The 15,216-nt window shown below is 50.9% G+C and overlaps 1 protein-coding gene across 1 annotated transcript; it reads left to right on the forward strand.

The window, feature by feature from the left end:
- Positions 1-3,858: 3,858 nt before the first annotated feature.
- On the forward strand, positions 3,859-9,756 carry LOC128937100 (mas-related G-protein coupled receptor member H-like; the record flags this gene model as incomplete). Its single annotated transcript, XM_054276456.1, is given in 3 exon segments — positions 3,859-4,186; positions 4,189-4,731; positions 9,071-9,756. Coding segments are annotated over 3 exon segments (1,557 nt in total), but the record flags the coding sequence as incomplete, so codon positions are not given.
- Positions 9,757-15,216: the final 5,460 nt, after the last annotated feature.

The following is a 15,216-nucleotide window of genomic DNA, read 5'->3' on the forward strand; positions in this document are numbered from 1 at the left end:
CACAGAGAGGAGCCAGCAGGATGGGAATGGGGAGCTCCTGGTGACCTGGACACTTTCTCCTCCATGTCCCTGACCTGGCAGGAGCCGCTTTAGGACATGGATCCCAAAGGAGCAAGAGGGACCAGGAAGCGCCGCTGATCTGCACAGAGCCCTTTGCCTGCTGCTGCCCCACAGGGAACAGGTCAGTGGAATGTTTGCCTTCCTCCCTACCCCACCTTCCTCTCCTCCAGCAGCTGCTCTGTTCCTGACACCCTCTCCTGGTGACAGCTGGGCCCTCCCAAGCCACCCCTTCCCTGCCCTGTGCATTCCATCTGTCATTGAATCAGCTGAAATAAACTTTCTAACACAATGGGAAGCATTGGGAAGCATTAGGAAGCAGGAATTCCCTACCTGCACAGAAGGTTCTCTCCCTGATGTCTGTGCCGTGAGATTTTACAACAGGGGTTTTATCCATCGTAACCACACACAGTCATTAATGTGTTTGCTATCTATTACATAAACATCACATTCCTAGGACCCATTCAAAGGCATCCACCTCCTTCTCCAAGTCCTTCCCTGATCCTGGAGGATCGTTCAGAGGGTGTCTCTGGTGGTTGTATTCTCTGAGACATTAAAGTGACCTTGCCTTGAACTTTTCCTTTGGCCATGTGCTCTTGCTTTTTGTTACAGAACTTGCCCCAGAACCACTGCAGGCCTCCAAATCTGTTTCTGCACTGGCTACAGCCACGTTTATCATCCTGTGTGATCCTGAGGAGCACATCGGAGCTGGGCTTTCCTCCTCCCTCCTGGGTCCTAGAACCCTATGGCCAGGATGAGCAGGGACACTGCAGAGGGTCCCAGAAGGATCATGGCAGGATCAGGGCTGTTTGGGGTGAAAAGGGGGCACCGGGGATGGTGTGTGCTGTTCGAGGCGGTTTTGGAGGGGTCAGGAGAGGCTCGGAGCGGGTTGGAGGGGGGCTGCATGCCGACAACCCCAAATCTCCCCACCGGAGGAGAGCAGAGCCTGACAGGCCACGCTCCGAGTGCAGAACGGCTTCGTCTGGGAAACCTGTGGGATGTGATAGGATGGGGTGAGAATGGAGAGCGGGGATGAGGATGGGATCGGGATAGGAGCAAGCCACTCAGCTGTGCTTCCTCAGCCCAGAGCATGTTTTTGCAATGATCTCAGAGACCTTTCCGGAACAGGAGTTGTTTATGACAAGCACCCAGCTGCCTCAGCAGCACTGCCTGCACTGCCAGTGCCACCAGCACCACCAGAATCCCTCTGCTGCTGGAGGGACAATGACCCCTTGGGGAAGAGAAATGAGGAATGGTAGGAACCTATCTAGAGACGGAAGGCAATTGGAGAATGGGACACTCTGCAGAGATGGAGTGTTTCTCATCAGGAGAGAAAGAGGAGCCAATCACAAAAATTCATTTAGAGCATCTGAAAAAACCCACATCCGCTGTAGGAAAAAAAATATACCAAAAAAAACCCACACCCAACATAAACACCTCAGAGGAACTCAATTTCTGAAGTAGGCAAAGTTGCAATTTTTGATTACCCCACTCCCCCCATGACTGCGCCAAGCCTTGGGGAGCAACAACAGGACAGGGCACAGAGAGGAGCCAGCAGGATGGGAATGGGGAGCTCCTGGTGACCTGGACACTTTCTCCTCCATGTCCCTGACCTGGCAGGAGCCGCTTTAGGACATGGATCCCAAAGGAGCAAGAGGGACCAGGAAGCGCCGCTGATCTGCACAGACCCCTTTGCCTGCTGCTGCCCCACAGGGAACAGGACAGTGGAATGTTTGCCTTCCTCCCTACCCCACCTTCCTCTCCTGCAGCAGCTGCTCTGTTCCTGACACCCTCTCCCGGTGACCGCAGTGTCCTCCTCATCTCCTCTCTCTCCTCCTGTGCATCCCATCTGCATCCTAATACTGAAATGGGCCAGAACAAACTTTATGACACAGTTCAAAGCATGAGCAATCATTGACCTGCACAGGACACAGAGGGATCTCTCCTTGTGTTATGTATATGGTGAGACTTTACAACAGGGTATTAATCCATTAGTGTCCCGTTCCTCGGCTGTTCTAATGGCCTGGAAAGGCTCTGGATGGCTTTGGGGCAGCCCGCGCTCCAAAGGACCAAAGGAGTCTTCAGGTTTTTCAGTTCTTCAGTGTTGTTTATTAATTCTTATCTACAATATTTTCTCCCGGCCCGACAGAGGTCCCCACAGCAAGCCAGCCATGAGCACACTGACTGCCCTCAGGGCGGTCACATATCTTTATACCAAAAACTACGTGTCATATATTTACCTTTTCTCCCCAATACCTTTCACCCTTATTGACAAGTGCACATTCAGTAAGAACCAATCTCAAAGTGCCACCATCACCACCAAAGATGGATGACAAGAAGAAGAAGAAGAAGGACAGGACACACCCTAATTCCTCCATCTTGTCCCCGAGAACCCCCCTGTACCGAGATTCTAAAACCTGTGTTTTCACTCTATAATTAATCTATCCCTTCACCATTTATCCCCGTGTGATCCTCCCATCCTCATACAGGTGTTGCTTCCTGTGCAGGATCAAAGTCCAACCACCAAACACTTCTGGCAACGTTCCAGGACTTCCGAGCCCCCCAAGGGTTGTCTCGGTGACTCTGCACATCAGGAATGCTGTGCTGAGTTCCCACACATTAGAACCAGATGTAGGCATTAAAAAGTTTTTTTTTTTTATCTAATACACAAACACCATTTTCCTAGAATTCATTTCCATGCATCCACCTCCTCCTGGAAGCCCTTTTATGATCCTGGAGGTTTATTAAGTGGGGTCTCTCTGGTGGCCACATTAAAGGTGCCCTTGCCTTGAACTTTTCCTATGACCAAGCACTGTTGTTTCTTCCTCCAGAATTTGCCCCAAAATCACTGCAGGCCTCCTGATCTGTTTCTGCACTGGTTCCTGCCATGTTTGCCATCCTGTGTGCCAGCCTTTACATCCTGTGAGAAACAACCACCCACATTTTAAATTTCTGAAGTTTTAATAAACCTTAACAAAAAATGCAACAAAAGGACTAAATAAGGAGAAGCAGGCCTGGGAGCTTCCCTCATGGCTGCCCACCACGTGGCTGGCTGATCTTCAAGATGGATGCTTCACCTTTGATACCCCGGGGGTTGCATCAGCTAAACCTGGCCCCTCCCAAAGTCTGTCAGTCAGCCCTTCTTTGTGTTTATTGCTGGAGCCTGCTTTCCTGCAGCTTGACTGGAGGGCCAGGTGTTCTCATGCTGCAACTCTTCCCCCTCCAGCAACAAACTTTTGTACAGCCCTTCTTTCCACCTGTCCTAGATGACTCAGGCTCTCTGATGGAAACAGTGCAGAGGGGAGAGAAGGGGACTATGGGGAGAACAGGGGACATCTAAACAACAGACTACAATAACATAACTATATATCAATAAAACTTCTCTTAGTATTCATACAATATTAATCCCTTTACTGTGAGAGCCAATCATCCCATTATCTATCTATAACACATCCTTTAAAATTTTGGCCACTTTGCTTTTGAAAAACTTCAGAAGAACTGAAAATGTTCATTCTCTGTGTTATTTATCAACCTCCTGCTAACCAGCCCAAACCTCCCACCTCCCTCTCACAAGCCACAAGTTCCACTACCCTCCTCCCCTGCACTCTCCCACCTCCCCAGTCCTCCTCCTCCTGCATCCTTCCCACTGCAGGGAGCTGCTGAGGAGCCACATGGTCCATCCCTGGATTCTCCAAGCACTGACTGCCCATCCACTCTGACCACAGCCAGGGGCCACATCCCACTGCCTGCCCAGCGTCCATCCAGGGGATGAACATCATGTCCCCCGCTGCCAACTAATCCACTGAAGGAGATGATCTGTGTGAGACAGATGTCACCAGCGTGGCCACACACAGTGTGAGCCTGCTCATCTGCCTCTGCGGGCTGGCTGGGAACGGGGCTGTGCTCTGGGTCCTCAGGTTCCACATCCAGAGGGACACCATGAAACCCATCACTACCTACATCCTTGACCTGGCCATCATCAACTTCCTCTTCCTCATCTTCATGGTCCCCTCCGCTCTGCTCTTCCTGCTGGAGGATTTCTCCTGCTCCTCCATCATGCCCCCAGCATCCATACGCTTCCTTTTCCTCCTCTTCCCGATGTTCCACAGCGTAGGGCTGTACCGGCTGACGGCATCAGCATCGAGAGGGGCAGGTCCATGCTCTGCCCACCTGGGCTCTTCTGCCACCTTACCCAGGGCCTCTCATGGGTGGTGGTCAATGCCATGCTTTGGGCCCTTTCCATCACTGCCATCGCTGCCATTTCTGTGGTGAATTCCCTGTGCCAGTCACAGGAACACAAGCTCTGCCAGGGAGCTCTCATCTCCCTGTACATCCTCAACTTCCTCGTCTTTGCTCCATCCATGGTCATTTCCAGCACAATCCTCTTCATTCACTTCAAGGGTAGCTCCCAGCAGCAGCAATCCAAGAGCCTTGACATCATTGTCTTCCTGGCTGTGCTCCTCACTCTCCCCCTCAGTCTCTGGAATTTCCTGCAGCAGCTCGGCTACACCACTGTGTCCCCCCGGGTTGTTCTCCTGTTTGCCTGCATGCACAGCAGCATCAACCCCCTCATCTACATCTCAGTAACAAAGTGCTGGAGGCGCTGCTCCATGGGGTCCCTCAGGGAGTGCCTCCAGAAGGTGTTTGAGGAGCCAGAAGGGAGCACTGCCCCCAGTAATGATGCCACCATGGACAGGGGGGTCTGAGCCTGTTGAACCCCTCAAGTGCCCCCATGCAGGACCATGGGGCAGTGACTTAGGATCACCCTCCCACCCTTATTCCTGCAGGAAAAGGGAGCACAGGCACTGAAAAGGGCCATTTGGGAGGGATGCTCTGCACAGAGCACATTGGAGCATGGATTTGCTCCTCCCTCACGGGTCCTAGAGCACTTAACCCCCAAAATAATCCTTCCCAACATGGCTGTGACCCCAAAATTCCCCTGGCACCTTGTTCCTGCATCTCGCTTAGGTCTGATATCAATAAACAGCAGCGTGAACCCTGAGCTGCCTTTGCCCCCTCTGCCAGCGCTTCCCGGCTTCCTCTGGCTGCTGCTGCCAGCCGGGAATGTGGCTGGAGGGAGGGGACAGAGAGGTAGTTAGCCAGGAATTCCGTGATGGTTTTGAAATTTCTGTAATGAACTATGTTTAATTAGTCAAGGCTTATTTGACTGTGGTTTTTTAGCTGGTTTTGATTTAGATCTGATTGGCTGAGTGTCAGTAGAAAACTCTATCGACCTATGGCCCTTAGAGAACTTATTCAACAGCTAGAGAATAGAATTCAATAAAGTATTTTTAATGATTTTCATAAAAATAGAAATTAATTGGACATCATGTAATAAGAATGATATCTTGAGAGAATTAGGATTTCAGAGGACTATACATACCAGAAGTCATAATAAATTGTAAGAGATAAATTGTAATGGCAATACGAGAGCCATTTCCTAGGCTTGCAGACCTCATAAAACTTAATTAGTGGGAATTGTCTAACCAGAACATCAAATTAATTAAAACATTGTTTAGCTGGAAAAAAATGCAGGTTATCCATTAACCTAAGCGGTGTGACATATTCTGGTAGTAATTAAAACAAACAAAACACCTTTACCATGATGTAAAAAATTTGGAGCACTTTTGGGACTATCTATTTAAAATCTTGGATATTACAGTGTATAAAAATGCCTGAAAATTGTTGTTTCTGGAACCTATCAATGGCAAATATATTTCCTATATGTTTACATTTTTGACTCAAAATTGTTAGTATAGTGTTATGTTTGCCCAATTATCCCCTCATAAAAAAGCCCAAGCAATATTTAATGCAGCAGCAATTTTAATTGAATAGTATAAAAAATATATAAATAAGGGATAATTTGGTTCCACTAATAGCGCATAAGGAAAAAATAACCGCGGGGTACGGAGTGCAGGGTTCTGGGACCCTTGCAACCTCACGTACAAGCTTGCCAAGTTAAAATCACCCCTTATATGCAATGTGAAAACGCCATCTCCTGCTACTTTCGGTTCGTCACTTTTCTATCTCCGCCCTCATTACCACCTTTACCGCGCATGCACCACCACTTAGTTTGGTGGTTGCACAAGTCTTTGAGGGTCATTTTGGACAAAGGCCTCTTCTCTTCCTCTTTGTCCTTTAATTCACCTTTGGGTTACAGATGCGCATCAAGCCAGTACAATGTAAGCCAAGACTAACGTATCACTATATCTACATATCAAGGCAATAAATCCCTTATAATTAGCATTTTCTGGGACCCAACCAGGTTCTCCTTCCCTTTTTGCTAATTTTTAGCAGCTGTATCTTCAGCTTCTTTCCTGTGGTCCTTGAGAACATCTGCTGGGAAGGGGGGGGTGGAGCCCCTCCTCTCCCTCTCTTCTTTGGCATTACAACTTATAACTATTTTATTATTCCCAAATATTGATTACTATATCAATATTGATTACTGTTTCAATTTTTATCAGCACGAATAATACCTATTTATCACAATTGTAACACATTTTGGCAGTGATACCTAAATGTTTTGGTGTCAGAGGGGACACAGCCATGGCTTGTGCTCCCTGCAGCAACCATGATCCCCAGTGCCCAGAGCTGGGCTGGCACAGACACAATGGCTCAGGGGCTCAGCATTCCCCACCCCGAGTGCTCTGTGAGTGTCACAGCAGAGATCTCTCTAAACATCTTTAATTTTTATGATGTGAGCCAGGTGCAAAGGTGTATCTGCCTTCAGAAATTCTTCCTCTCCACTACCTTCAGATGCTCCCTCAGCAGGCTCAGGTGGTGCAGCAGCAAGGAGAGGAGGAGGCCGTGATCCTCAGCACAGCCACCCCCTTCCAGGAGCAGGGTGACACCTGTGTTTGTCACCATGGGCTCCACGGGGCATCACCCCCCTCCCTGTGGCTTCCCTGAGGCCACCAGCCCCACCACACCCCACACCTTCTCTCCAGACCCACCACACCCCACACCTTCTCTCCAGCCCCACCACACCCCACACCTTCCCACCACATCTTCCCAGCAGCTCCATCATGTCCCACCCCTCCCACACCACCCTCCCATCCCACTCCCCATGCAGCCCACCCACCTCCCGTCCTTCCCATCCCTCCCAGCCCCAGGCCTCAGGCTCCACTCCCTCCCCACGGGCTGCTCACCCCAGCCTGCCCCGGAAGGCTTTGGGGCCGTCTTTCTCTTGGAGATGCCCCTCCCCAGCTCCATCCCTGCTCTCCAGCCCCCCAATCTCCTCTGGACACAAACAAGAGGCGCTACAGGGATGGCTCCACTGCTGTTCATTGCGCTGCAGAAGCATGGAATTGCCAGGAGGAGCAGAAACACTGCTGGGGCTCCTGAGTGGGGCAGGAGAGGAGCGGGGCTGTCTGGAGGGGAAGGCAGCCTGGGGGGAATTCCTAGAGGATGTCAGAGGGGCATGATGCCTTAGGATTTTAGCCTTTCTATTTTTCATATCCTGTACTGCATTAGTGCATTACTCTAAACTCCATGGACAGTGTTAGTTAACTGTCTGCACATTTTGGTCAGACAAACCAATCTCTCTAGGCCTGAAATTCAAGGACACTCTACTGCCTCAGACCAAGAAAAGTACAGACAAAATTGAATTGAGGGAGGGCAAACTGGGACTAAATGACTTCATTACCTGAAGCTGTAATTGAAGGATTAACCCCTGATTTGTGAATGGACCAAACTTATATCTGTCTGAAAAACTCATGATCATTGCCCATTTTGGGTGCAGCCCCTCTTGGAGGCTTGGAGAGCCCAAGGTGAACCTTTTGAAGGCCTTTCATCAATGCCTCCTTTTATTCTCTTCACCTGCTCTGGCCTCTGTTCCAGGGAGCCAGCCCAAGGCATCAGGCAGACAGGGGCTGGAGGGGGCAGGAGGGCTCTGGGTGCCACCAATCCCAAATCTGCCACTGGACAGCAGCAGAGCCCAACAGGCCACACCTGCAGCCAGGGAGAGGCCAGGAACTGGGAACCCATCGCGATGGGATGGCATGGCATGGCATGGCATGTAGATTGGGGTGGAGATAGGGATGAGGTGTGATACCAAAATCAGACAGAATAAAGTTCCTAAAAACAACTAATGTTGCTACCAAAGGAAGTATTAAGCAGCAGGACACACAGATTTATCTCTCCTTATTTCTGTATGTTGTGACACTTTACAACTGTGTTTTTATTCTTTTTGACCATACGTTAAAAAGTTTTTCTTATCTAGTACATAAGCACCAATTTCCTAGTACTCATTTCCATGCATCCACTTCCCAGTGGGAGTCCTTTTATAATCCTGGAGTTTCATTGAGAGGGGCTTCTCGTGGATGTACTCCCTGAGTGCTCTGGTATTAAAGGTGACCTTGCCTTGAACTTTTCCTTTGGCCATGTGCTCTTGCTTCTTGTTACAGAACTTGCACTAAAAATAATGCTGACCTCCTTATTTGTTTCTGCACTGGCTCCAGCCATGGTTATCACCCACGGTCCACATATTTAAATATTTTTATATATTTGCCCAGTTAGTGTATAAGCAACTTCAAAAGAGTTACAAGTTTTTATTGTCTCCTACTTATCAATCCCCTGCACAGCAGCTGAACCCTCCCACCTCCCTCTCCCACCCCACCATTCCCACTGCCCTCCTCCCCTGCACATCTCACTCCTCCCCACTGAATCCTTCCCACTGCAGGGAGCTGCTCAGGAGCTGCATGGTCCATCCCTGGATTCTCCAAGCACTGACTGCCCATCCACTCTGACCACAGCCAGGGCCACATCCCACTGCCTGCCCAGCGTCCATCCATGGAGGTGACCACCGTGTCCCCATCTCCTGCCTCACCCACTGAAGGAGATGACCTATGTGAGACAGATGTCACCAGCGTGGCCATACACAGTGTGACACTGCTCATCTGCCTCTGTGGGCTGGCTGGGAATGGGGCTGTCATCGGCCTCCTCAGCCTGAAAAGCAGGAACTCTGGCATCTTTTACGTTGCTGTCATTGACTTCGTTTACCTCCTCTTTGCAGTCCTCTCCGCCCTCCTGCTGCTGGTGGAGGACGTGTCCTGCTCTCCTATTCTGCCCCTGCCTTACCTGAATTTCCTTTTCGCTGCATCAGCGATGTCCTACTACATAGGGCTGTTGTGGCTGATAGTCAACAGCACTATGCTGTATATGTGCAAGATCTGCTGGCTCTGCTGCCGCAGGGAGCTTCCCGAGTGCCCGAGGCCGGTGCTGATCAGTGTCCAGAGGTTGGCCTTCACTCTTCTCTTTGCTGTCATGTTGATGGTGACATTCTCGTGCAGGGAGAACTGTCAGGCAAATTTCATCTCCATGTACACCATCTTCCTGCTCCTCTTTGTTGCACCTGTGGTCATTTCTGGCACAATTGATTTCATTAAGGCCAAGTGGGGCTCCCAGCAGCAGCAACCCAAGAGGCGCAACATCGTTATCTTTCTTATGGCGCTCTTCATTCTCTTCCTCAGCCTCTGGAATTTCTTGCAGCAGCTCGGTTACATCGCTGTGCCCTCTCAGGTTGTTTTCCTGCTCGCCTGCATCCACAGCACCATCAAACCCTTCATCTACTTCTTGGCAGGGAGGTGCAGGAGGCCCTGCTCCATAAGGTCCCTCCAGCTCTCCCTCCAGAGGGTCTTTGAGGAGCCAAGAGAAAACACTGCCCACAGCAATGATCCCACCATGGACACGGGGATCTGAGCCTGCTGATCCCTTCCACTGCTGTGCTAAATAACCTCAGCACAGAGGCTGAGAGTTTCCTTGAACCTCCTTACTAATCAATATCCACAGGATCGCCCGGCCTTTACTGTTGTATTCCTGCAAGGGAAAGGAGCGCAGGCATTGCCTTGGGTGATTTTTGTGGGATGCTCTGCAGGGAGCACACTGGAGCATGGCTTTCCTCCTCCGTCCTGGATCCACATGGCTCCAAGCAGTGCAGCTGGGCTCAGTGCTGTTCCCCAGCTCTATTCCCCATGCAATGACCCTCATGGCCTCAGCCCCAGGGAATGAACTCCATCTCCTTTGGCTCAGCAGATGAGTTCCATGGTGTTTTCAGGGAGTTCTTGCCTGCAAAGAATGGGACACCTTAATCCCTGGGGACACACCCAGCACAGGGTGGCAGTGATTTCCCAAATCCCTGCAGGGCTGGTGCCTCTGGATGGCAGGAGAGGGGTTGGGATCACAGAGAGCATCCTTCCCCTTCTGTCCAGCAGAGCCAGCCCTGCATTCCCAGCTGATGGGAAGGGACACCAGGTAGGGCTGCAGAGCTGGGGAGGGACAGCAACATTCCCTCATCCTTTCAGTGGGAATGTCTCACAGTCTTCAATTCCAGAACTGAATATTTCTGAGAAAAGTGCAGGGTCGATGGTGAACTCCACTGATCTCGTGTGCCTGTACCAGAAAGTACATGGAATATGGAAATTCCCATTACCAGATGCTTGGACCACTTAATTGCACAGAAATTAGGGGGTTATGCTGCTCTTCTGCAGAATGTTCACAGGACTGTGGTTTTCCTTTCGCTTGGAACTGTTCAAACCTGCTCTGAACTGAAAACCCAGAAGAGCACCGGGAGCTCACACCTGTGGCCCACCAGGGCCTGGGACGCGGCATTTTCCAGCACCAGAGGGACTGATAAGGGACTGAGTGAGCCAAACTGCACTCCACAACAAGGACTTGCTGAATTTGCCAACTCTTCAGAACACCAAGAGATTTTATTGCTTTAATATTGCTTTCATTTTTTATGCTTGTGAATACTTTGCTTGTTAAATAAACTGTTTTTTCCACTTTTCTCTCAGGAAATCTTTTCTTGAACCAGCTGGGGGAGGGGCTGCTTAAATTTATTTTCTGGAGGGATCCCATTTGAAGGTTTATCCCTAATTTTCCCTAAACCAGGACACAACACAAACCATTCCATGAGAATTCCTTGTGTCACTCACAACTGCCCCAGGCAGGAGTTCCCCTGCTGCACACAGCACCAGCCTGACAGAGCTCAAGGAGCATTTGGACAATGCTCTCAGGCACAGGCTGGGATTGTTGGCATGTCCTGTGCAGGGCCAGGAGCTCAACTCCATGGTGCTTGTAGCTCCCTTCCAACACTGGATATTTTATTGTTCTATATTGTGATGACTGTGTTTCATGATTATTCCACTTGATGATGACTCCCCTGTGTTGTCCCTATGCCCTGGCTCTGGCACAAAAGCCTCAAAAGCCCTCTGCAAGGCAACACTACCAGAGGGGGTGAATTCCTTTGCACAGCTCCCAGCCAGGCAGTCACTCAGAGGGAGGGCACTGCTCTGGGCACAGGTGAGCAGGAGAGAGGGGCTGGGGGCAAAGACAGAGAAGTCAAACGCCCTCAGCAAGAGTCAGTGCCCAAAATCAGCAGTGAGGAAGGGGAAGGAGATGACAGGAGCAGCAGGAGCAGGGCACAGAGCTTCCCTGGGAGCTGTTTCCATGAGCAGCACAGGAGCCTGGCCAGCAGGGCCAGAGCAGAACAGGGCAGGCTGAGCACTGAGAAGGGGCAGCTCAGCACCAAGGCCATGGGCACCAAAGGGCAGCAATGGAGGGTGGCAGTGAGCAGCAAGGAGAGCAGCCAGAGCAGGGCACACAGGAGCACCGGGAAGCACTGGGAGCCATGGCAGGGCCAGCAGGACACGGGAGGACAAACAGAGCTGTGACAGCACTGAGGGCTGTCAGAGAGGAGACAGCAGCAGTGAAAGCCAAGAGGATGGCGAGCTTCAGCCCAGCTGTCACAGCCCACGAGCCCAGCTGGTGGCAGAAGCTCTCTGGGACAGAAAATATCCCCAGGCTGATGGTGATGGAGAGCAGGAAGGTGGAGCCAGCCATGGGCAGGCTGAGCACACAGGGGGTGATGGGGTTCCTGTGGATGCAGAAGCTGAGGAGCCAGAGCACAGCCCCATTCCCACCATCCCACACAGGCACAGCAGCAGCAGCAGCAGTGGGACAGGCACTTTGCTCCACTGCCTGCTGTCACACTGGCTCCAGTTGTCGTGGCTCTCCTCATTCCAGCTCCCCTGGGATGCCTTCCCACCGGGCTGGCTCCAGCAGGCAGGGCTGGCTCCCTCCGTGCCAGGGGACAAAGTGCTCATGGTGACACCTCTGCTGCTTCTCCTGCCCTCACACAGCTGCAGGGCTGACAAACAGACACACCAGAGCAACACTGCTGTCCCCCAAACGTGGCTTTTCCATCTTTTCCCACCCACAGCTTCCATGTGGAGCAGCACAGGGAGGGGTGAGGGACAGGACAGATGGCAGGGAGGATGTGGGAGCCTGGTCCTGTGTGCCTGGCACAAAAGCCAGGGAGATACCTCCTTCCTGGCTGTGGAAATGACAGAGCTGGAGCAGAAAAACAATTGGAGTAGGAGAGGATTGCCCATGGAAATATCAGAGAGCAAATGGCTTTGGTATGGATCTGAGCTGGACTCTCAGGTGTCAGTTGATATCACTGAGCTGCTGGATTCCTTCAGCAGGACACTCCTTTCAATATTCCCTCCCTTTTCCCACAGTGTTTATAGGTTTGAATTCCCTACAGACCTCAGTTCTGCCCCCAAAATCAATAACCAGGTTCCCCCAATGAGGGGGCCCTGATGAAGGTGGGAGAGAAGAGTCTGACCTGGTTTCCTCTGGCAGCCTGGAGAACTTGCCCGCAGTGCACTGCCCTCAGCTGCCAGGCTCCAGTTGCTGTCCCTGGGCCGGGATCTGCAGGAGGTTCCCTGGAATGGTCCCTTGGGAAAGGGGAGCGCAGCCCGCGGGCTGAGCCCGAGCAGCGTCCGGCGCGGGCTCTGTCCCAGCTCCTGCCACAGCCCCTGCTCTCCGTGCTGCCTCGTGTTCTCCAGGGCTCTCACACACAGGCAGCTGCCTCAGAGCCTGCCACGGGCTCAGGGCTCTGCTCCTCAGCTGCTCTTCACTCTGCCTGGGAAATGAGCATCGGGAGAGAGCCTCAGCAACCACACCTGTGCCCAAAGCACTTGGGCTCCATCTCAGCTTCTATTCTATTTTATAGCAACCTCAATCCTGAAATCTTGTGTTTTGAACTGCCTGAACTCGCCCCCTCTCATTCTTGAGGTGGATCCTTAGGACCTTGCACTACAAATGTGCTAGTAAACTTTGATTTCTGGTTCAAACCTAGTTTCCCCATGTGTATACTGCAGTTTCAGTGGTATTTTACCTTTACCATACAGTTTCCAAGAAGATTAATGCAATACTGAATTCTGTGTGCAAACTGGAGCACAGGCACACTCCAGAGGGATGATTTAGGATGTCAGCAGTGGCATTTCTTCCGTGAAGAGGAAAACCCATGCTGCTCTCTTGGCTTTAATCCTTAGAAAGTTGCAGATTTCCTTTGAGTCATCTTCCACAATCTCTTAGCAATCAGATAGCAGCCTACACTGAATTAGAAGGAATTCCTAAAAAGCTGACGTGAGATGATTCCTATCCAGGCTGACATGTGCCTCAGGGATCTGGGATGCTCCTGCTGGAAACTGCTGGCCCTGGGACCAGAACTGTCACCTCTCTTCCTGCTGACACCGTGTTTGTGTCCCCAGCTATGGAATCTCACATCCCCTCACCAGCCCAGTCCTTTCAAGGGCAAACACTTCATGATCCAGGAGCTGATGGGGCTCCAGGAGAGGCGGAGAGAAACTTTGGATAAGGGCATGGAGTGACAGGACAAGGGGGATTGGATTCCCACTGACAGAGGGTAGGGTCAGATTGGATATTGGGAAAAAATCCTTCCCTGTGAGGGTGCTGAGGCCCTGACACAGGTTGCCCAGAGGGATGGTGTCGCAGACATCTTTTCATAAAAATCCTTTCTTTAGCATTTTCCCTTCTGGGAAGCTAAGGCCCCAGACAAAGAATGTAAATAATTATCTGCTGCTGTGAAATGCAAGAGGTGCAGCTGTGATGGGCCCATATCAGATGTTTACAATTAATGCACAATCAAGGACTGAGCTCTCTCGGACAGAGTTGGAGAGAGCTCCTTTTTATCATTCTTTTTTATTCTTAGCTTAGCTACCCTTCTGAAATATTTTCCTTCAATTTCTTTTAGTACAGTCATAATGAAATATATATATCATAAAATAATAAATCAAGCCTACTGATCATGGAATCAACATTCTTATCTGTCTCTAGTCCTGAAAACCCTTGTGACCATGGACACAGGATGGGGTCAGGTAAAAGCAAACACAAGGGCTCCCATGTCTGAGGAGGAGGAGCATGAGCCCTAATGAAGGGCTGGAAAGGGGATCACAGCACCCTGGTCCCTGATAGCTTTCATTGCATCATAAGGGGATAGGCACTAATCAGGGTGGGCTCTAAGTGCTGCTGACCTGGCTGCAAGCAACTGACTGCTGTCCTTCCCTTGGGCTGTGTGAGCCTGCATTGCAATGACAGAAATGGGAATTCTCAGTTCAGTTTCCTTTCTTGGGGCCAGGGAAGGTTTTGGCAATGATCCTGAAAATCAACCCAGAATGGGAGTTGTTTCTGAGAAGCACACAGATGACTGCACAATGCTGTGAGCACTTCCAGCACTGCCAGCAGCATTCCAGTGCTACCAGCCCCACCAGCAGCTCTCTGCTGCTGGAGGGACAGTGACTCCTCAGGGTATATAAATGAGGAATGGTAGAAACCTGCTGAGAGAGTGAAAGCTTTTGGAGAATGTCCCATTTGGAAAAGAGTTTCTAATCAGAAGGAAATGAGGAGCCATTCAAAGAAATCTGCATGTCGAGCTACTTCCACTATGGCAGAAAAAAAAGGTCAAGACAAATAACACAGAGTAAGGGAAATTCTGATGTAGCCAAAGATGCAATTTCCTACTCCCTTTTGACTCCATCAAGCCTTGGGGAGCAACACCAGGACAGGGCACAGAGAGAGGAGCCAGCAGGACGGCAATGGGGAGCTCCTGGTGATCGGGGCAGTTTCTCCTTCATGTCCCTGACCTGGCAGGAGCCGCTTTAGGACATGGATCCCAAAGGAGCGAGAGGCACCAGGAAGCGCCGCTGATCTGCACAGACCCCTTTGCCTGCTGCTGCCCCACAGGGAACAGGTCAGTGGAATGTTTGCCTTCCTCCCTACCCCACCTTCCTCTCCTGCAGCAGCTGCTCTGTTCCTGACACCCTCTCCCGGTGACTGCAGTGCCCTGCCCAG

Source organism: Melozone crissalis, unplaced genomic scaffold (assembly GCF_028551555.1).
Source record: "Melozone crissalis strain CALT ecotype California unplaced genomic scaffold, PUWL_Pcris_2 ptg000018l_1, whole genome shotgun sequence".
NCBI lineage: Eukaryota > Metazoa > Chordata > Aves > Passeriformes > Passerellidae > Melozone > Melozone crissalis.